This window comes from Haemaphysalis longicornis, unplaced genomic scaffold (genome assembly GCF_048455015.1).
Source record: "Haemaphysalis longicornis isolate Haplotype H1 unplaced genomic scaffold, Haemaphysalis longicornis Haplotype H1 scaffold_1, whole genome shotgun sequence".
Classification (NCBI taxonomy): domain Eukaryota; kingdom Metazoa; phylum Arthropoda; class Arachnida; order Ixodida; family Ixodidae; genus Haemaphysalis; species Haemaphysalis longicornis.
In genome coordinates, this window is record NW_027526203.1 from 59,213,008 (window position 1) to 59,235,361 (window position 22,354).

Genomic DNA, 22,354 nt, shown 5'->3' on the forward strand with positions numbered 1-22,354 from the left:
TTAAAGGTGCTAAAGTAGCCGTCCCACAATCATCTGGCCGAATCCCTAAGCAGCCAAAGCCGTGGTGGAGTGATGCCTGTCGCGAAGCCCGGAAAAAGCAAAACAAGGCCTGGGGTGTGTTCAGACAGTACCCTACCATGGACAACTGCTTGAGCTTTAAGGCTGCCCGAGCTGCTGCCAGAAAAATCAGAAAAGAAGCAAAAAGAAACTCATGGCAAAACTTTGTAAGCACAATAAACACTACCACTCCCGCAAAAAAAGTCTGGGACCATGTACGCAAAGTCAGAGGCATCTGCAGACGGTTTACGGTACCACTTTTTCCTACCGACGGTGGGAACGATTTGTTGCAAACGCAAGCGGATGTTTTAGGTGCCCACTTTTCAGATGTTTCTAGCGATACAAATTACACACAAGAGTTCATGAGACATAAGGCTAGTGCTGAAAAGCTCAGGATTAAAAATACTAGCAACAACACTGAAGACTATAACCAAGAATTTACATTGTACGAACTTAAAAGAGCACTAGCTCAGTGCAAGGCTACTTCTGTTGGCCCTGACCTCATTCACTACGCTTTTCTACAACACCTAAATGATAGCTGCTTAGAAGTGCTTCTGAAGTTCTTTAATAAAATCTGGAAAGCGGGTAGGCTGCCCAAAGCATGGAAAAAGGCTGTCGTAATTCCGTTACTGAAAGATGGCAAGCCACCCGACTGTCCATCAAGCTACCGACCCATAACGCTGACCAGTTGTCTGTGCAAGACATTTGAGCGGATAGTCAATTTTAGATTGGTCTTTGTTCTCGAACGTTCAGGTTACTTAGTCAGGTTTCAATGTGGTTTTCGGCAGTTTCGGTCTACAACTGACCACCTTGTTCGGCTTGAAACAATGATACGAGATGCTTTCGTTAACAACCAGTTTTGCCTTGCTGTCTTTTTTGATATGGCTAAGGCTTATGATACCACTTGGCGGTATGGAATTCTGCAGGATATGGCAGCAATGGGAATCAGAGGGCGAATGTTTTTATGTGTTTAAGAGTTTCTCCAAGAACGAACCTTTACTGTGAGACTGGGAAATGCAGTCTCCCGTTCTTTCAGCCAGGAAAATGGAGTACCTCAGGGCAGTGTGCTAAGTGTGACACTCTTCGCCATTAAAATAAATTCCTTGGCAAAGGTTATTCCTCGACCGGTTATGTACTCCCTTTACGTGGATGACCTGCAGATTGCCTTTTCATCATGTAACCAATCAGTCTGTGAAAGGCAAATCCCGACTACGGTCAATCGGTTGCAACAATGGGCAGATGAAAACGGTTTTCGCTTTTCTCCTGAGAAGTGTGCATGTGTGTGCTTCGCGCGGAAACGAGGTATTCATGCCAAGCCTGAAATAAAAATCAGGGATATGCTCGTTCCAGTACACAGTGAGCACAAATTCTTGGGCATCATTTATGACTCCAAATTAACGTTTGGGGCTCACATAAAGACACTCAAAATGACCTGCATGAGGACACTTAACATATTGAAAATTTTGTCGCACAAGTCATGGGGGGCCGACCGCGCATGTTTGCTCAGAATTTATGGCTCACTTGTACGGTCTCGTCTTAATTACGGCTGTATTGTTTATGGGTCAGCTCGCCAATCTGTTCTCACCTCACTCGATCCAGTGCACAACTTGGGCCTCAGACTTGCCTCAGGTGCATATCGTACCTCCCCAGTTGATTGTCTTTACGTTGAGTGCAATGAGTGGCCTCTGCAGTACCGTCGAGCGTACCTAAGTGGAGTATATGCAGCCAAAATAGCATGCATAAATGACCATCCTTGTGCCGAAGAATTGTTTGAAAATAAGTACAAGAAGCTCTATGAGAACAAACCAAGAGTGGTCCGCCCTCTTGCCCTCCGTTTGGAGGAGTACATGACTCTGTACTCTTTCAAGATATGCCCGCCAACTCTTCTGAGTTTATCGGATGCTTTAGCCCCTTGGGACTATAGTGCTGTCAAATGTGACCTGTCGCTGTTAAAATACGACAAGAAAGCTTTTTCACACCAGTTTTTGCGCCAAGAATTTCTTGCACTTAAGGATAAATACAGTAGCTATTGCCACTACTTTACTGATGGTTCAAAAACTGCTGGTCATACTGGTTATGCTTTTGTTAACTCGTCGGCAGTTACTGTAGCTGAGAGGATAGCTGATGAGGGCAGTGTCTTCACTGCAGAGGTTTTTGGTATAACCTCAGCTATTGAAGACGTAATAGCAAATGGACTACAAAAAGTGGCGATTTTTACAGATTCCTTAAGCGCCATACGTGCTTTGACCTCCCTTGTCCCTTAAAAAAATGCGGCTGTAGGTATGCTAAAAAATCGACTGTGCCGCCTTACATCGGCAGGGGTTAGTGTCGTCTTTTGTTGGATACCAAGCCACATTGGCATTCCAGAAAATGAAACTGTCGATAGAGCAGCATACGACACTAAGCACTGTGCAATAACGAAGTCCAAGGTTCCTTATCAGGACCTTCGGAACACCATACGAAAGTCCATTACAATGTACTGGCAAACTGAATGGGACAGACAGACTGAAAATAAGTTACACCTAGTGAAACCATACCTATCTGAATGGAAAAGTTGCAGACACAGAAATCGTTTTTATGAGGTTATTTTATGCCGACTGCGAATAGGTCACACTGTGTTCACACACGGCTTCCTGATCCAGAAAGAACAGAAACCGGTGTGTGACCACTGTGGAGATCCTCTTACTGTACTCCATGTTTTAATAAGCTGCCCACACCTTGAAGCAGCACGCATTAGACATTTCAAAGCATTATACACCTTTTGCATCCCTTTACACCCTGCGCTTTTACTTAGTGATGAACCGTTGGTGGATTTTAGTAAAGTTTTCAAATTTTTTGAGGACACCGGCCTTCTACACCGGTTTTAGCTATGTGCATCTTTGAGTCCTTTTAAAATGTTTTTAATCTTCACAACACCTTGAATAACTTCTTTTAACCGTTGCATAACTATTCTACCCTGCGTCTGGCGCATTATAACCGAGAGGTTGCTGTGCCAAAAAACCACAACTTCTTCTTCTTCCTGACTCACTCGCCACCTCGGTATAGTCTATTTCCTCATTTCAACACCCTGCTGCTGAGCAGCGCCCTCATGCCTCCTGGAGCAGGACCAGCGACAGCTTAACCGCTGCCTCTTCCGACCCTTTACTGCGCTGGTTCCAAATGAAGGATGGCGCACTCTATCGTCGTAAAGTCCGCCCGGATGGCGCTAATCTGCTTCCTGTAGTACCTCAGCAGGTTTGTTCAGATGTCCTCTGGCAGCTCCACGACCTTCCAACAACTGGCCATCTATGGGCTTCGGGACCTATGACCCCGTGCGACGGCGGTTTTTCTGGCCTGGCTTTCCCGCTTGATTTTCCGCTACGTCGGCGCATTTCACATGTGCCAACGCAGAAAACCACGCTACCTGAAGGTCTTCTTCAGCAGCTTGATATACCTATTGAGCCAAACTTTCGAGTTTGTTTAGATCTCGACCCCTGCCACGGTGGCTCAGTAGCTAAGGCGTTGCGCTGCTTATCACGAGGTCTTGGGTTCGATTCCTGGCCGCGGCGGCCACTTTTCTGATGGAGGCGAAAAGCAAAAACGTCCGTGTGTACGAGATTTCGGCGCACGTTAAAGAGCCCAAGGTGGACAAAATTACTCCGAAGCCCTCCACTGCGGCGTGCCTCATCCTCTGCGTTGCGTCCGCGCGTTAAACCCTAGAATCAATCAATTTTTTAGAACTCCTCGATATCTTTCCCCGGTATGTGAACGGCTATAAGTGGATTGCAGTGGCCCCCAATTATGCGACAGGATACTCAATCAAGAGGGCTCTTCCCACCAGCTGCGCAACCGATGTCGCCGATTTCCTCCTGCACGACGCCACCTTACATCACGGTGCTCCTCTCCAGCTACTGACACACCGCTGACGATACTTCATTTCCCTTGTAGTCGTCGACATCCTCTGCTCCTGCACAGCCGTTCCCAAGCTTACTACCTCCTACCACCCTTAAACCAATGGCCTCACAAAGCGCCTTAACTGGACTTTAATAGGTATGCTTTCTAGGTACGTTTCTGACGACCATAGTGACTGGGACATTGCCTTGCCTGACATAACAGATATGCTTTCTTTGTACGTTTCTGGCGACCATAGTGACTGGGACATTGCCTTGCCTGACATAACGTTTGCTACAACTCGTTGCGCCTTGATACCGCCAGATACTCCCCCTTCTACCTCCTATTCGGTCGAGAGCCTACTTTACCGCTGGACACTTTATTTCAACACCCCATGCACCTTCCGTATAAGCACAAGATGCCATCCGCAGCGGTGACTGTGGCCGCAACATAGCTCGCGTTAGGCCATACAGTTTGTTACAATATACACTAGAGAGGAATCGGGCGCTAGCGTCTATGCGGCTCGCATCAAGGCCATAGGCCGTCTGTGTTGTCATGGATCGCCATTATACATCGCACTCGCCTTAGTTTCATCCTTCGCTTGGATTGAAACGTTTTAGTGACCGCAAATTTAAACAAAGTGCCACAAAAACGCGAAGAATAGGGTGCAATTATGCAAGTGGAAAATAAAAACACGCTCTTTTAAAACTAAGGAAAAAAGAAGTAAAGCATATTTTTGCCGGACCAGTTGTACCTGCTATTCCGCAGGCCAAAGTTGTAGTTACGAAGAAGGTTAGTATTTGGTGGGGAAACTCATTAGAGACTGTGATTTTATTAATTGTACCATTATTGCAGCAATTAAGTTGCTTGAAGCGTTTTGAAAGTGTTTTGAGCGTGCCTATTAAAACGTTGACTTCGTTGTGAACCGGTGCACCGACCGCCAACTAGTTTAACAAGAAAAAAGAAAACGTGGCGTTAAACAGTCGTGGACGATCACAAGATAGGGCGCATACAAACGCCCATATCTGTCGTATCTTGTCTTCGTCGAAGTACGTTTTGTTTCTTCTTTTCGTCGGCTACAAATTTCGCGGCGGCATATTACCCGCTCAGTCATACGTTCTTCAACTGCGGCATGAGCAACGTCAGGTGTGATCACGCACTGCCTGCTGTTTCATCGAAAACGGCTACCACAGAACAGGGAGGATTTCGGCTTCCTTGTAGCTCGTAAACGTGTTAATTCATAGTGAAGAAAGCAAATCCCGTAAACCGCTTAAGAATCCAATTGTCATGCCAAGCCCAAGCCAAAAAGGTGGGTCTTCCCAAGAACCCCGCGACGACATAGCTTACGAGGCGCAGTTTCCTCTGTAGTATACTTACTAAGAAACTCTATGCGTTTGGCTCGCTTCGTCCCAGCGCTCATAAAAGGTTCGGTACGAGTGCCACCACAACACTCGCCACTTTGCACCTGGATCCCTTATGCTACCCTGGTGTCCTGCACGCCGCCGCGTAGGCCGTCCGAGAAACTTCTAGCCGGGTACTACGGCCGCTACCGTGTCGTACACCCAGTGACTGAGGTAAATTACAAAATCGCCCCACTCGTTTCGTCAGACTATCTCGCTCTCCGCAAACAGACGTCGTACACGTCACGCGTCTTCAGCCTTACCCCGCGCAACGTGCAGCTTTACCCTGACAATCGCCGCGACGGCGGTGCTATCGACGGGGGGTTGTGTTACGGGGCATTAATTAAATTTCCCCCGAAGAGGACGCTACATGCACTGTGCTAGCCATGATCATCATCAAGAAGGGAGATGAAGAGGACGCTGATGGTGAAGCGAGTGGCGTTTATTCCCTGGCCTACGCGGTGCGCTCTTCCATCGTGTCTTTTGTAAAAACTATCCTATACACCTTTGTAAATACCGATTTACCTTGTATCAATATGACAAAGTAAACAGAGAACTGCTTTGGACGGTGTAAGAACGCCAGGGCTTAAAGGACGAGTTAATGCAGTTCCTTATAACACTTTGTAAAAAAAGATGAGTGCACCTGACATGGGAAGGGCAGAAACGCGCAGACCAAGTCAACACTCACCAAGGACTGAAACAGGGATGCCCTTTGAGCCCAATACAGTTTATGCTTTACGTGGTAAGGTTAGAAAACAAAACTAAAAGAAAGTTAATTAGGGTTCAACCTAACGCATAAGTGGCAAGGCAAAGTGATACGATAGCTTTTTGCGGGAATGCTAGGCGTAGACGACATTGTTCTTTTAGCTGATTACCAGAGCGGTATGCAACGGCTCATAAATATTAGTGGCGCGGAAGCCACAGACCTCAAGTGAAATTTTATCACTGAAAAATGGGGAATAATGGTTTTCAACGACACTAGCACTGACTCACTGTCAATCCAGCATGACGAATTACAAATAGTCAAGGAATGTAAATATTTGGGAGTGTAGATAAATGCAGGGAACAACTACTTAAAAAACTCAGGAGGAGCAACCCAAGGATAAGGGAAAGCGAAAATCAGCTACAATGAAGCATAGAACTCTGTGGGGGTATAACAGATATGAAGTAGTGAGAGGAATGTGGAAAGGAGTAATTGTTGCGGGTCTCACATTTGCGAATGCAGTACTCTGCTTAAAATGAGACACTCTATCATGCCCTGAAGTGAACCAGAATACGGTAGGCCGTTTGGCCTTAGGAGCGCATGGTAAAACAACTAACGAAGCAGTGATTGGAGATATGGGCTGGGCGTCGTTTGAAGTCGGAGAAGCTCAGAGTAAAATACGTTTTTAGGGGAGGCTGAGAGCAACGCATCAACGTAGGTGGACAGGTAAAGTTCTTAGTTACGTATGTATGAAAACCATAGACACGGAGTGGCTAAGGAAAACCAGAAGGCTGGCGATGAAATACGGAAAGAAGAGTGAAGAATCAAAGAGAGCCACACACAGTAACCAGAAAAGAAGGAAGGCAGATTGAAACAAGCACATGGAGAGAAAAAAATAAGCTAAACCGTCTTTACAGATGGTCAGAGAATCGAAATTGAACGCCAAAAGGGAAACTTTAAAGCGCAATTGTACGCGGTGCATTGCTTTTTAAGGCTAGAGCAGGATGCTAAACCACTGAGGTCTTTGTGGGTTATTATACCTAAAATGATGGAGTGAAGTATACATAAAATGATGGAGTGTGCCTGGTCTGCGGAAAAGAAACAGAACTTATGCGGCAGATAGTGTACGAATGTGATTGCGTCCATCCAAACCTGCATGAGGGAAATACGCGGCTTCAAGAAGCCCTAGGATTTACGGGTAGCACAGAGGGAGTTAACTTCAAGGCTGTCGAGACTACTAAAAGAAGATCAGAATGCTGGTGGACGAAAAGCAAGGTGGGGGGGGGGGGGGTATCGCGCAGGGCAGATACCACCTCTGGGGATACAGATGCAGATACCACGCATAGGGAAGCACAGTAGACATGGTGATGCCGGTGTTCACTATTGCCAATAGAAGAAATCGGCGGCTTAACTTTCATGTGAATACCACCTATATGCCTTGTGCGAAATCCCCTGCCTTCTCGAAGCCACTGCGACCGGGTCACCATGTTTAAGGGTTCAACCGGAAGGCGCAGTAGTGTTGGGCAACCTGCGTGTGCGGTTATCCAGGATGTCGACATACTATTGTGTGCCATGCTCCACACACAGTGGGAACACGGATGCTCAAGGGAGGAAGGAAAGAACTGCAGAAGCCAAAGCATTGCTTATTCTGTCATCACAGGTGCCGCAACGACCATGCACCTTGCTACTTTATCTTGAATGAGTCTCGAGTGCGCTGCGAATCCTACCTGTTTTACCTTCGTTCATGTAACAAAGAGAAGAAGAAATTGCATCCGTGTGATTCCGGATGTGTATAGAAAGAACTGCCCAATCGTCTCGAATCTGCCAGTCACTTCGCGCTCACGCTTCGGCGATTGCCAGACACTACTGCGGCGATAGGCGAGTACAGAGTCGCGGCTGTAAAACGATATAAAGCGAGTATTAAATGCAACGGCAACGAAAGTGTGTCTCATACCGATCGGTTAGCGTTCAGTCTTGCTCGGTCGGTGTTTTAAATTACATTGCCTCCTTGAGGAGGCAAAAATATCAACTGACGTTTCAACGTAGAGGCTGCAACCGCTGTGTTGACATGCATACTTTGGGAGCTCAAGGCCAATTTGCCTGTTACAATTCTTGACCTCGTGTTCTTTATGTACTGTTTGCAAGAATAAGTTCTTTTACGTGCCTACGACGGAGACAGTTTCCCGCAGTAGGTTTTGCTGGCGATATTAGCACACACTGTTTGCCCCAAATGCCATGCGTAATGAGCTCGAGCGGTTGCGTGAATAAACTCTGTGCCGAATTTCAACCATTGCTTGATGTGGGATTGTCCATGCCATGAGTGAGTATTATCTGGCGCAATTTGACAAGAGGACAGTAAATGTGCGGATCGCAGAAAAACACTTTGCAAAGATGCCTGGCTGCTACAATGGGAACATAAAAAAGCACAGTTTCAGTACATTATTATGCCGTAAGAGCAAATGGTGGTGAGCCGAATAACTAATTTTTGAAAAACGTTTTTAGTCCGGGCTTTAGGTAGCGCAAAAAGGCAGGAAGGGAAGGCGGTGGCTGTTTCGTAGACAATGGTTGTTGACGAGAACCCTTCCCCCAATTCAACATAGGACAGCCCGAGCGCGTTCACAGCACTTCACCGATGATCATTTCATCAATACGGTGTCAAACTTGTGACTCCGCCGATGGTGTCGCCGTGATTGCGTTTTTGACGCATAAAATGTCTCCGCGAAGCCGCACGGGAACCGGGGCAGCACGGACAAGTCTACAAACCATTCATCAGCTATCGTGGGCGATGAAACAGCAAGAGGCAGGACGCGAGTCAGCACGACACGAAAAAAAATTAGCAGTGGTTTAGTTAGGCTATGCCAGGATATACGTAGCGTGACCTGTGGTTCAGCTGGTTATTTCTAGCTTTCCTGGTTTTCTAGGATTAGCTTGATCATCATGCTTACTGCAGCTTCAATGGCACACACGGTATACGCATTATGTGACAAATGTATATTAGGTACGGAGTACCTTAAAACCGCACAATGTCCGTCCGCGCCCGTGCGCATAGCACTTACAAATCGCAAAAAATCCCACAGCCACCGGCAGGATTCGAGCCGGTGTCTGGTAGTCGAGACAGAGTTAGTGTCAGTCGTCTTACCCATTGGGCTACGACCGTGAGTTAGTAACCCAGAATCAGACGGTACATTCCTTCACCTGTAACGGTGCGGAGTAGCTTAGGACCTCCCAATGTCCGTCCGCGTCCATCCGCGCGCGCACCACCATCACGCGAAAATCAAGCGAACTTCGATTTGAGCCGTGAGTGAAGTATCTAGGGAATATCTAGGGAATAATCATCTCGGGAATAATCAAGGTGAAACTGACGGCTCAAATGAAATGACGGCCGGGGCGCAAATCGGATGGCCTTAAGGGCGCAACTGGGATGTCATTTCGAGTCGCCGCACTCCGCACCCTCGCCATTATCCACGGAGTGGAGATACTGCCATTTTTTTATAAAATGGCTCCGGCGCAGCGTCACCAATCGCCCTAGAGCTAAGCTCGTTCCACAGGCGCACTTCGGTGTTGCTGCGACGCACGAGCCATCGGTCCCACACCCGGCCACCCCTCGCATGATCATCAAGTGGAAGTGGCCGCCACGTGCGGAACGGAGGTCGGCCAAGAAGCGGGGGGCGTGGGGTGTGTGAGAGACGCCTGCAACGAGCAACGCTCTGTGCGCCGTGTAACGTCGCTGGTCCTCGCGCATGCGCAGCACGGCTCTCCAGGAGCCACGCGAAACTGCTCAACCTCGGCCAGTGCAGCTCACGCTACAAAAACACACGTGTATCACACGCATCAGCGACCGGCGCTACCGTCTAGCATATCGCCGAAAGAGCGTTCGTTTCGGCTCTGACCGAGGGCGGCACTTTTGTATAAGCGATATATTAAGAGATCTTCTATCTAGGCGTAATAAGGCGTGTGTAAACCGTCAAAGATACCAACAAAATGCGGAGCGCTCCTGAGCACCTGTATCGCGCCGACCACCGTGCGTCCACGGCACGCGCAGAGGCTTAAGCTAAAAAAAAGTGGCAAAAACCCGGAGGAGAGCGCAAATTGCGAGCGCTGGTGAGCCCGTGCCTCGCGGCGACCGCCCAGCGTCCGCGGCTCACGCACTGCCTTTAGCAAAAAGAACTGAAGAAAACTGGCGGAGACCCCGAGGAGCGAATTGCGTTGCCTAGCAACCAACACCACAGCTGGTGCAACACCTGCTCCACGAAACATCGACGCGGTTCCAGGAACGCCCCTCATGCATTGTGTAGCGTCACTAAATAAAGGCTTTTAGAGTATCGGCACTCTTTTCTTTCATTGTTATGTGCCGCCGGGATTTCCATTGGTCGGTCGGCACCACGTGATGCTTGTTTACATATGGGCGCAGCCATTTTGTTTTTGGGCGCCTCTCCTCTCTCTCTCCTCGGCTGCGCGGGCGCTAGAGCTGCCGGTCGCACTCTGCCGTCACAACCGGCGGCGGTTTTGTTCGGAGAGATGGCAACACCGCAAGCCAGAAACAAAATGGCCCCCAGACCCCTTCGGGTGCGCGAAGTGGCGGTACTCTAGCTTATTTAGTGACGCTAGCATTGTGCACGTAAGCGCCGTCGCTGCGCGCCGGCTGATGTTAAGCGCTACCGCGCGTGTAATGCTTGGCATAAGGAGCACGGCGATATCGATGCTTATGACGATGAGTACTACTAGCACAGTGCAAAGCGACGACAGAACGTGTAAAAAAACAATTTCAAACTTGTGCAAATGCGTGGTAAGGTGTCCATCAGTTCTCACACAAAGAAATCATGCAGCTTCGGTATGGTTCAAGAATTGCGCGACTTAGTGCAAGCTTCGCCAGTTCTTACTGAAGCCGATTTACTCGGCGCCGCTCCGGGGCTCCTCCTCGCCACGGCCGGCCAATCTTTTACAACTGTTATCACAACGGTTATTGGCGGTGAGATTTTTAAGTGGTGGCCCTGGCTCCTGGCGGCAGCTTAGGCGCTCGCGCCGCTCTCATCTGCTACACTCCTCTTGGTAGGGGCAGCAGTGCCTGCGCTAGAACTTGCCCGCTTTGTTGCTTTTGTGCAATAAAAAGAGTACTTCGGGTAATTCAGATATTTTGCCAGCTTCTGACACCTCTGAATAATTCCAAGCTGTGTCCCGCACACGTTTGCAGCACACGAGGAGAGAGAGAGAACAATTTCATTCAGAGCATCGGTCAGAAGGCCGTATGCAACTCGTCCTTTCTAGCTTCTTTGCGGGGTTCAGTGCTCACAACTACTCGATAAGTATTCGAAATACGTAGGCATCCTTAAAGTAATTTTGAGATGCTCTTACAACGACTCTACAGTTTGCAATGTTCTGCCGGAAGTAACGGGCCCCTACACGCACTTCGCACAGCAGGAAATAAGGCGGCTGTCTTCTATTTCTTTCATTGGTGCTGCCCTGTATCAAGTGAATGTTTTCTTCCGTGCGCAATGCTTTATTTTTTTCTGCACCATCACAAATGTTTAATCAGGAGGTTTGGGGCTGTTTGGGAGGCTCACAAAGTTCGTGAGGATATTTTTGGGGGGCTCTATGGCATATATTCTTTTGTTCACAAATTAGATTACGTTATGGCTGCGTGAAAGAAGGTGCACTTCCATTGAGTGCGTTATTTATTCACATGGAAACACAATGAGAAGGTTTATGCTATACGCCACCACGAAACAGCGCAGACAACGTTGTCCAGAGTACTCGAAGGAGGCTTTGGTGCCCCGAATGTATATCGTAACCATCGTTATTATAAAGAACTGACTCTCAACCCGAACGGTTCAGATATCATTACGGTGTTGAAGGCTTGATACACTCGCTAACAAAAGCAACAAATAGTATACGTGCCGGTTAACCAGAATACATACTTTTTACTCTTTTATACTTTATATTATTTTATACTTCACATTATTTTATACTATTTATACAGTTTATTTATTCTAGTCTTGTTATACAGTAAATTATCAGTATAAGAACAATTGGAACCAAGGAATATGTCTAAGCATGGTCTTTACTGTTTTCCAACCCATTCAAGGGTAAAGAACAAATCCTGGCCTACTCGGGATGCCGTTCCCTAGGAAGTTAAGAAAATTACTGTTGTACGAAACTTTGCCTCCATCATTGCGCCTCTCACACAGCTTCTCGGCGGCAGTAAAAACATTGCCGAATAGTCCCCCGAGTGTGAGAGCGCTTTCTTAATGTTACGTCGGGTCCTTACGTCACCACCGATACTGCGGCACTTTGACCCGAACGCGCCCACTGAGATCCACACTGATGCCAGTGGTGTTGGCTTGGGTGCTGTGCTCGCTCAACGAAAGGACGGATTTGACGAATACGTGGTGAGTTACGCGAGCCGTACACTGACGAAGGCCGAAGTCAACTACTCCGTAACAGAGAAAGAATGTTTTGCTATTGTATGGGCAATCAGCAAATTTCGTCCTTACCTGTACGGTCGCCCTTTCGACGTCGTAACGGATCACCATGCTCTGTGTTGGTTATCGTCGCTGAAGGATCCCGCCGGCCGTCTTGGCCGCTGGGCACTCCGCCTTCAAGAGTACGATATCCGTGTTGTGTACCGATCCGGACGGAAGCATACCGACGCCGACGCTCTTTCTCGATCCCCGCTTGCGTCGGATATAGATAGCTTGGTCGCGGCAGACCACAGCCTGACCTCTCTCGCCATGACGGACATGGTTGCTGAGCAGCGCAAAGACCCTTGGGTCTCTTCGATCCTCGAATATTTGTCGCACTCACGGGCAGCTCCTGTGCCGCGATCGCTGCGCCGCCAGGCTGCCCACTGCTCTATTCGTGACCAGCTCCTATATCGCCGGAACTACTTCCCCGAAGGTCGAAAATGGCTACTAGTGATTCCTCGCCACTTGCGCAAGGACGTTTGTACTACGTTTCACACCGATGCGCAAAGTGCTCACGCTGGAATACTCAAAACCTACGAGCGACTCCGACTCCGCTACTACTGGCGCGGGATGTATACCTTTGTCGCCAAGTTTGTTCGGTCTTGCCCAGACTGCCAACGTCGCAAGTCTCCACCGCAGCACGTCAGTGGCCCACTCCAGCCGCTGCCCTGCCCGGCGCGGCCTTTCGACCGGGTAGGCATCGATTTCTACGGCCCACTCCCAAGCACAGCCGCCGGTAACCGCTGGATCATCGTCGCCATTGATCACTTAACTCGGTATGCCGAAACAGCTGCGCTACCGGCCGCCTCGGCTCGGGACGTTGCGACTTTCCTTCTACGCCGTTTTGTTCTTCGGCATGGTGCTCCTCGCGAACTACTGAGCGACAGAGGCCGCGTCTTTCTATCCGAAGTCGTGGAGGCCCTTCTAGCCGAGTGCCACGTGGTCCACCGTAAGAGCACGTCCTACCACCCCCAGACTAATGGCCTGACGGAAAGGTTTAACCGCACACTTGGCGATATGATCGCCATGTACGTCTCCTCGGACCACTCTAACTGGGACCTCGTTCTTCCTTTCGTGACGTATGCTTATAATACGGCCACGCAGGCGACCACAGGATTCTCGCCGTTCTTTTTGCTCTATGGTCGTGAGCCCTCCTGCATGCTGGATACAGTACTTCCGTACCGACCTGACGCCTCCGAGTACGCCCCACTGTCTGATATCGCTCGACACGCCGAGGAATGTCGCCAGTTAGCCCGACGATTTACATCGGAAGAGCAGCAACGCCAAAAGGCGCGTCACGATGACTCCATTACAGCTCCAACATTTACGAAAGGATCACTGGTAATGTTTCAGTACCGTGCCCGGCTCCCGGTCTTTCGTCGAAATTTCTTTCTCAATACCAAGGGCCTTACCGAGTACTGGAACAAACATCACCTGTGAACTATGTTGTTGAACCCGTAACGTCCACCTCGGACCGCCGACGTCGTGATCGCGAGACGGTTCACGTCCAGAGGCTGAAGCCATACTACGACCCGCTCGTCTTGTGTTCCCCGTAGGTCGCCAGGATGGCTCCTCTTTCCGCCGGGGGTATTGTAGTAAGCATGTTGCGCCCATGAGAACTGTGATGAGCATCAGCCACAACGGGCAAATCCCCCTACGTGGATATGCTGCGCCGGATGCCGCTTGAGGAAGAGGACGCGCTCGCTCAGGGTCAGTCTCGCGAGAAGCTGGTCGTTTCGGCTCACCCCGTCTGCATCGACGCCTCGTTCGTGAATAAACAAGTCCAGCCTTCTACCGGAACGCCGAATATCTCCTTTACACTGTTTAAATGTATTGAAGAAAATTACCATTGCTGTTTTGTCCTGGACTTAGGACCCCGCCCACTAGCTAGCTCAATTTTACTGTTATATAAAGTTTTCTCGCCTTCTCCTCTCGAGTGCACTTTCTTTCAGTATAACCAGATTCCTTCAACCCATGTCTGAATATATTGGGAAGATATGGCTGTGGGAAATGTACTCCAAATATCCCTCCAGGTCTGAACCAACATAGTGTTACGGTATTTTAACGTACACGCGACCACCATGCGTGCGTGTGCGTGCGTGCGTGCGTGCGTGTGTGTGCGTGTGTGCGTGCGTGAGTGTAGATGTATGCGTGCGTGCGTGCGTGTGCGCGCCCGCGAGGGTGTGCGCGCACATGTGTGATATGGCAGAAACAGGCTCTTGGGGCGCACCTTAAGAAATTATGAATAACGAATAACCCTAGCTCCTGTCCCTACTGAAATTATACACTCCGTACTGACTTTTTATAAGGGCATAAAAGCAGTGATGGAAAATGGGCGCGTCATTCTTAACTATTTATGATTTGGTTTACACCTAGAATACCAGATGAGGTTGCAACGACGATAACTTTGTGGATAAAGCGCTTACGGCGCCGTGCCCTGTATACCAGCACAGCCTCCGCGCTTCAACCGACAACGTTAGTTATATAGTTCTCAATTGCTGTCGTTTTGCTCAATAAGTTATCATACTGGCTCCAAGCCTTGTATAAAACCAGCACGCGCCTATGCACACAGTAGGTTCTTTGGAACTCAACCTAACTTTTTTGCGGCCCATAGTGCTTGTCAGCATACAGTGGAATCTGGATAAACCAAAATCGGTTAAACCGAACTAACCTTCAGATGGAACAAACGCTTGGCAATTGGTTGGTTTTGTATTAAGGCAATGTAAAAAAAAAATCGTTATTCGGAACTCAAACTTTCCGACAACCGCATAAACGGAACCGAAAACAAACTCGAAACCGCAACTGTTTGGGCAAGCGCAGCGCGATTGCGGAACGCATCACTGTTCTTCCCCTCTCGTCCCAGATATTTTCCGGTTTCTAACTCCGGAGGCTTCTGATTTTCTCTTACTTGGTGCGGTATCTCCGACTTAGTGCGGCGGTTTCTGACTTTGTGCGGTGTCGTATGCGACATTCCAGTAACGGCCGTATGCATGCGAATCCAGTAACGGCCGCAGCGCAGAAACGACCGCACCATGCGCTTGCATTGTCCAGGAAGATGGAGGTAATCAACGACTTCGAGAGTGGTCGCTTCACAAAAACGGCGCTTCCGACGAAATACGCCGTCCCCGAGCGGCGTGAATAAGATTGTACGATGCTGAAACTATTCTGTCTCTAAACGAAAGTCCTGATAAATGCAGCATATTTTCCCGGTCCCCCGAGATTCCGTTTAACGAGAGTCCATTGTACTTTCATGCCATGACAACGTAAAGTGATGTGATACAATACTTTGGAGCACTTGCAAAGGTTGCAAAAACTGTACACGTGACTTGCCGCACCGAGCTCCGCCCAGCGGCGTGCGCTGAGCGCCGCCACCGGATTGGCGGGTGCGCTGTGCGCAGGTGGGTAGCCGCCTGACCACGTGACTCGCAGCGCGCCTGGTTGAGTTACGCCGCCCTCGCCTTTCCCTCTCCGCCCTCGCCATGGATGAAAGCGATTCGCGTCTACCCAAGCCTAATCAGTCTTCTCTAGCCACCGACGTAGGGACCGCGCACATAACTGGCTGAACGATGAGTGTATACGTTAGTATAATAATAAAGGCTAAATCAAAGTTTAACCAAGTGAAAGCAAGACTTAACCAGGTAAACCCAAGCTTTCGCTTTGTATATCCAGGGTTAGCTGAGCTAAGCTGAAGGCAGTTTTCACTGTGCAGTGTACAGCAATCGTTTTTAACAACAATGAGTATGAGTGTACAAATAGTCCAACGTAAGTGGTTGTGCCGCTGATGCCAGTCGGCTGGCGTCGTGTCAAAATCTGTCCACTTCTGACGGTGGGGTTTGAGATCTCGCCATGCGTTCCATTCGTTTCGGGGCAGCAGCGTATGTTTTTCCGCATTCGTTCAGACCTTCAGCTGTTTACCACAGCTTCCATACTGCTAGAAAAAAAAAAATACGCACTGAATTTCGACCGCAAACAGCTTGTTTTTCATGACCAGAGTCTCTGTTCATTTGGGTTTGATTTTCGTGGGTTTAGCCAGTCGCACAATCCGACCATAATTCGTCATAACTCTGCAGCCTGAAGTAGCTGATACGTCGCCCGCTAATTGTCTCTTTTGCTCATTATGTAGCTTATTTTAGTGAAGTTGGTGTTAGAATCGGCATCAGTGTTGTTCTAAAGGCACAATCCTTTCGGTTAAACAAACCGGTATCTTGCTTTGCCCGTTGGTAGGGGAAACGGTTTCACGGCTTTTCTTCAAGATGTCTTCTATAAGTTTTACGCAATATGTAGAGTGATTGATCTGATTGTAGGGTTTTTCAGCGCCAATACACTGCAGGCGTCGGCGCGGTAAACGGCAGGGCTCCGGGATAATTTTGACCACCTTGGGATCTAACGTGCGCCGAAATCTCGTACACACGGGCGTTTTTGCGTTTCGCCTCCATTAGAAAAGCGCCCGCCGCGGCTGGGAATTGCATTCGTGACCTCGTGCTCAGCAGCGTAACGCCTCAGTATCTAGAGTGCCATCCGACGGCGCTTTGCCTAAGCTCAGCGCTGCAGCCATGGCTAGAGTATCGTCCAAACACATTGGAATACTTAAGATGATTCTATTCCCATGGGCCCTTGTTGTGTTGAGGTGCCGTCTTAGCTGCCTGATAACGGCTGTAGTTAGAGTCAAGCTCTGACCTCCTTTATTATTTTTCATCTTTAGTTTCAATTTGAATTGTCATGGCTTGGGTTAGTTTTTTGTGTTTCAAATGATTGCTTCATGTTCGGTATGTTGCGTTAGGTTAGGTTACGTTACGTTACCTCAGAGAGAGCGAAATAGTGCCAGACGCGGCATTTATTTGCGAAACTCCGGTCGACGTCGTTTTAGTGGGGTACTTACAGTCCCGTCGGATAGCACTCCAGGCACAGACCAATTTCTAACGCCTTTAAATCGAAATTCGGGAACAAAACGAACGTCCTGGGAGGAAGTCGGCAAAAGGACATGTACAGCGAGTATCAAAAGTTCACGGACCAGGGAAATGGCAGTTTTAGGTTATTTCTCTTCCTGTAGCAGCCCGACAAAGTGCCGAATGGATGTGAAGTGTCGTATAGTACTGAACTAATGAAGACTACCGCACATAGTACTCCGGGCTGCCGTGCGGCAGAGAAATAGCTCAAAATTGCTAATTTCGTGGTCCATAAACTTCTGCTCTTTGGTGTACGTCCCTAAACAATAATCACCGCGATGTCTAATTATCTCAGTGACACCTTTTGTGTCATTGAGCCACAAATATGTGTTTAGCTGATTGTGTAAGACTCCATATGCCGCTTCCACTACTTTTGGCACCTGACTGGAATTCGTCGCAGGTGGTGTCCGAGGTTCGTAAGCACTACCCCGACGATTGCGTGGTCGGTATCGGCGTGTCCATGGGCGGCCTGCTCGTGTCGCTCTACCTGTCCCAGTGGGGTGCGCAAGCCGAGCTCGACGTGGGGCTGGCGGTGTCGCCCACGTTCCAGCCGGGCGTCGCAACGCGCGCCCTCGAAACGTGGAACTCCAACTTGATTCTCAACGTCTCCTATACCCGCCAGCTCGTCCATTGCCTCAAAGAAAACCAGGAGGTTCTAAGATCAGCTGTGAGTGTCTTCCGGCTTCAGGTTTTCAGGTTAAAATTTGGGCATATTCGGACGGAGAAAACTATGGCAATTTTAGCACTGAAGGAGGGCACAGAGTAGTACAATCTGCCGTGAAGACCTCCTGAGCCAAGGAAAGCAAAGCACAGTCAGTAGTGTTAACGATGAGTGAAACCCTATTTGCAAAGAAAAATTAAACAAAAAAACTAAATATCGATAACACATCCTTTGCAGAGATACAGTCGAACCCGGCTATAACGAACCCGGATAGAGCGAATTATGCTATATATCGAACAAAAATAATTCAGTTACGGAAATACATGAGAAACATATTCCTTATAACGAAGTTCACATCCGATATATCGAACTCTGGGCGCCTACAATGGCTGCCGAAATGCATGATCTCGAGCGGCGATTGAGATGTGGATTGGCCGCGACCACGGAGCAAGAGCCGCGACTGAGACGTTGCGCCTCTCACGGAGCGACGTAACGCCCAATATTTTCCGTAACTGTTTCCGATGCGCGGGACTCGCGACGGAACCCGCCCAGTCAGCGAGTCCGGACCAAGACAGCAGCATCGGTGAACGGTGGGAAGAGCTCGCCAACGTTCCCGGTGATGTCGCGAGTGAAATCCGTCCGACGCTTATAATAAAGCGCTTTCGGCAGTCGATGTGCTGCGCCAATGCTTCTTGGATTTTTGAGGACGCGGACTCGAACTGATGCCAACAATGTTTCGTGTGGAGAATGCTATGCTAGTTGAAGCTGCCAAAACAAAAGTGAAAACAACAATCACCGTTTTTTTTTTTTTGCAACGTGGGCAGTTAAGCTGGAAAGTAGCTTTATTACTTCCAATAAATAGATTATTTTGGTATGGTAATGACTACTGCACTGTGTTCGTTTCTGCATACGCGGATGACGGAGTTAGGGAGGGGGCGGGGGGCTCTCGCGGATTGCGAACTCGTAACAATTAGCTCGTTATAGGCGGGTTCGGCTATATCGAACTAGTGGATATATCGAACTAATCGCGGTGCATATTGCGGTTCGCTATAAACGGGTTTGACTGTATAAACTCAACGCGTTAATGATTGCACGTTGATGATTGCAAAACAATGAATAATACGAGTTAAGCATTGCACTGTGATACATAGTCCATAATAGAAAACGCGAAACAATGTTCTTTGCCGATAAAGATCATTTATAACTTTTATTTAAGTGCATTTATTTAAGTTCATTGTTATTGATTATGAACTAAGTGTTCACAAGGAAAGAATTTGACGCTTGTGGGCAATTGCTCCGAAAGAGTTATTCGCTTGCCACAAGTTTGCATATTTTGCTTCGAGAAGCTTGTATCGTTATGGTTTTGTAATTGTGAGGTAGGTATATCAGTAATCATATTACCTTAATTTTGAAAATGATAAATTTAAAGACAAAGTTTGAGCTCTAACGGATCATTGCCAGAGGAATTTTAAGATTGGATCCTCAGATTGCTTCTTCACAACGATCTTCAGATTATTAGGGTGAAGCCATGTTAAGACTGAATGCAATCAGCCTTTCTTGATTTTGTAAGTGATGAAGGCATGACGTGTGTGTTTCGTACGTAAGGGGGCTCTGGTGAAAGCGTAATACAGTGACCGTAAAACATGCTAGTGAAAATCTTGTCGACATTTAATTACTACACGTTAACCAAAACCGGTTTTTAACCTTGGATGTAGGCTGATGCCCGATGAATGTATCGGACTGGTGCCCGAGAAGAAGCGAGCGAAGCAAATGTATAAAGATGCTGCCATATTGTTTAATACATTTTGGGGCTATCTAAACAGAAATGTCGGACTGAAAACGTTTCTTTGAGATGGGCACGCAAAGTCATGACGCATGTTTTTGTGCTGCTTATTTGCCCCGCATTATCATTACACCGAGATAAGACGCTTGTGATGTCCTTTTTAAATCGGTTTGAATTTTTAGCGTTCTTGGCACCACCAAATATAGTCTTATGATCAGCTTGGAGAATACAAACGCCATTGTTGAGATAAATAGACAAGTAATTCACCTGCAAAATAAAGAGGAGACTGCTTGAAATGGATCCTCGCTGAACATATTGATATGTTGCAGGACGGTAGGTGTAAATGCGAAAAAGCCTAGTATAGTTGTTTGTATCGAATACGTGAGCAAAATCGATAATGCCACGGCCGAGCACACGTTCTAAATGTAATGTTTCATCTTTCTCATGAAAGTTAGCGGGGTCAGTGGAAAAATTAACCCGGAAACAGAAGGGTAAATTTTTGAAAGTACTTCATGACGCGTTCACGCAATAGTTTCTGGATTACCATAGTAAAGAATGGTAGGGTAGCGCCGAAAGGAAGATTGAAAGGAGGCCGGGGCCACGGTGGCTCGTAAAGGGGATGACAGATTTAATGGCCCGGGTATTTTATACACGATGGTCAGGGGGACTTACGAATACACAGAGGGAGGTTTACCATCCTCTGGCGCCCGAAACGTTCGCCTCCGGTATTAAAGGTCACAACCGCTGATGCGCGGCTGCCGAAGCGTGTTGGACACTTCGGCGCTGCGGCACAGTTTCAATGCGTGTATCCGGTACCCGTAGATATCAAGCACAAATAGCTCACACTCTGGTGCAGGTCTTGCGATCTAAGCCAGGCGGTTGCAATACAAAATAGCACAGCATTTTCTTCAATGTTGTTCGACCTGTCACCAGGGTGCTGGGATCACGTTCGTAGTTCTGGTCGTACAGCACAAGTTTCACCTCTGCGGGAGTATACTCCCTAGTAGGCGAATATTGCCAGTCCGGTATACTGCGAGTTCGCGTTCGAAAAGTGTCTGTGTATTCTGCGCTCCTATTGCTCAGCAGGTCCTGATCATCGCTAGACAACGATTTTTTCTTGTACGCTTGCTCGATAGCTAGATGCAACGGGCGGTACTGGTGGTGGTGGTGAAAACATTTATTCTCCTCATTCGTTGGTGGAAGAGCCGCCTAGATGACTGGGGTCCTCAGTTCCGAACTCCAATGGCGGACGCTATCAGGCCGGCCCGCTCGATTAGCCGTTGCTGATCTTGCGGGACAGAAAGAAGGAATAAACTTTATGACAGGAGGGCTAATTGTGAACTCCAAAATAGACGCAGGTGGTTTCCTATTGACGGGAATCTATATGCTGCTCTCGCCACCTGGCCCCTGGTGACCAGCCGTAGCTGATCCTCCAGGGCGGGGCTGGTCAGCAAGATCCTCCATCTCCCGTTAAAGGGTAGGGTGGGGTTGGTGGGGCGAGGCTCAGGTAAGGAGGGATGTGCTTCGGGTTCAACTTACACCCTCGTATCATGTGCTGGAGAGTGTCTCCTTTTTTACAAATTGGGCAAACTTCTTCAAATTGGTTTGAGAACCTGCGGTTGAGTAGACGATGGTGCAGAAAGGACTATGTCTGGATTTGCCAGTGTTATGTTGGCTGTTGCTTCTTGATTTCTCTGTGTGCTGCTGGGAGCTTCCGCTTGTCGGGCCTGTAATAAAATGGCAAGTTGGGCGAGTTGGTGCTGATTCATATCGACAACAGGCGCGGAAAGACGTAGACTAAGAAAGAAATACACAGGACGACGCGCTACTAGCAACTGGCAACATTTATTAGGAAACAGAAATATATAGGGCGACCAACCGACATAATTCACTGATTAAAGCTTATACATAACTCACTGAGTAAGACCTATACATAGATTATCAAATAAAAGTTTCCCCAGGCATAAAAGTGCAACCCATGAAATGCTATTATCGCACGTGTCGTTCCAAGAACGCCAACTCTGCTTCTTGCAGACTGACTGAAGATTTACTCACGCACAGCTAGTAGCGCGTCGTCCTGTGTATTTCTTTCTTAGTCTACGTCTTTCCGCGCCTGTTGTCGATATGACTGTAATAAAAAATGTCCCTGTAGGCAAGCAATGGTTGGTTTTTCTCCTCTACTGCGAACGTGGCCCGGTAGGTCAGTGCTCGGGCCTGCTGGTGGGCAAACTCGTCACCCTCGACCGCAGATTGGGCCGGTACCGACTCTAGTTCTACTGTTTCGTTCGGAGGTTTTTTCTCCTTGAGCACTCGGAGGGCCAACCGGGACACCCAGCCATACTGGAAGCCTTTGTAGGCTTCCTGGGAATCCGCGACCACTTTGGTCTTCTCCCCTAAGTTAAGGGCCAGAGCAATCGCCAGTTTCTCTGTCTCTTCAATGTTCGTAACTACAGCGGATGCACACGTCACCAGC

General features: G+C 48.3%; 1 protein-coding gene across 1 annotated transcript in view; it reads left to right on the forward strand.

Moving 5' to 3' along the window:
• LOC144176620 (protein ABHD1-like) overlaps positions 1-22,354 on the forward strand; it is a 94,098-nt gene that overhangs the window by 41,602 nt on the left and 30,142 nt on the right. Inside the window, exon 3 of the mRNA XM_077705223.1 lies at positions 17,838-18,104. Coding sequence (XP_077561349.1) covers positions 17,838-18,104 — 267 coding nt within the window. The remainder of the gene's footprint in view (positions 1-17,837; positions 18,105-22,354) is intronic.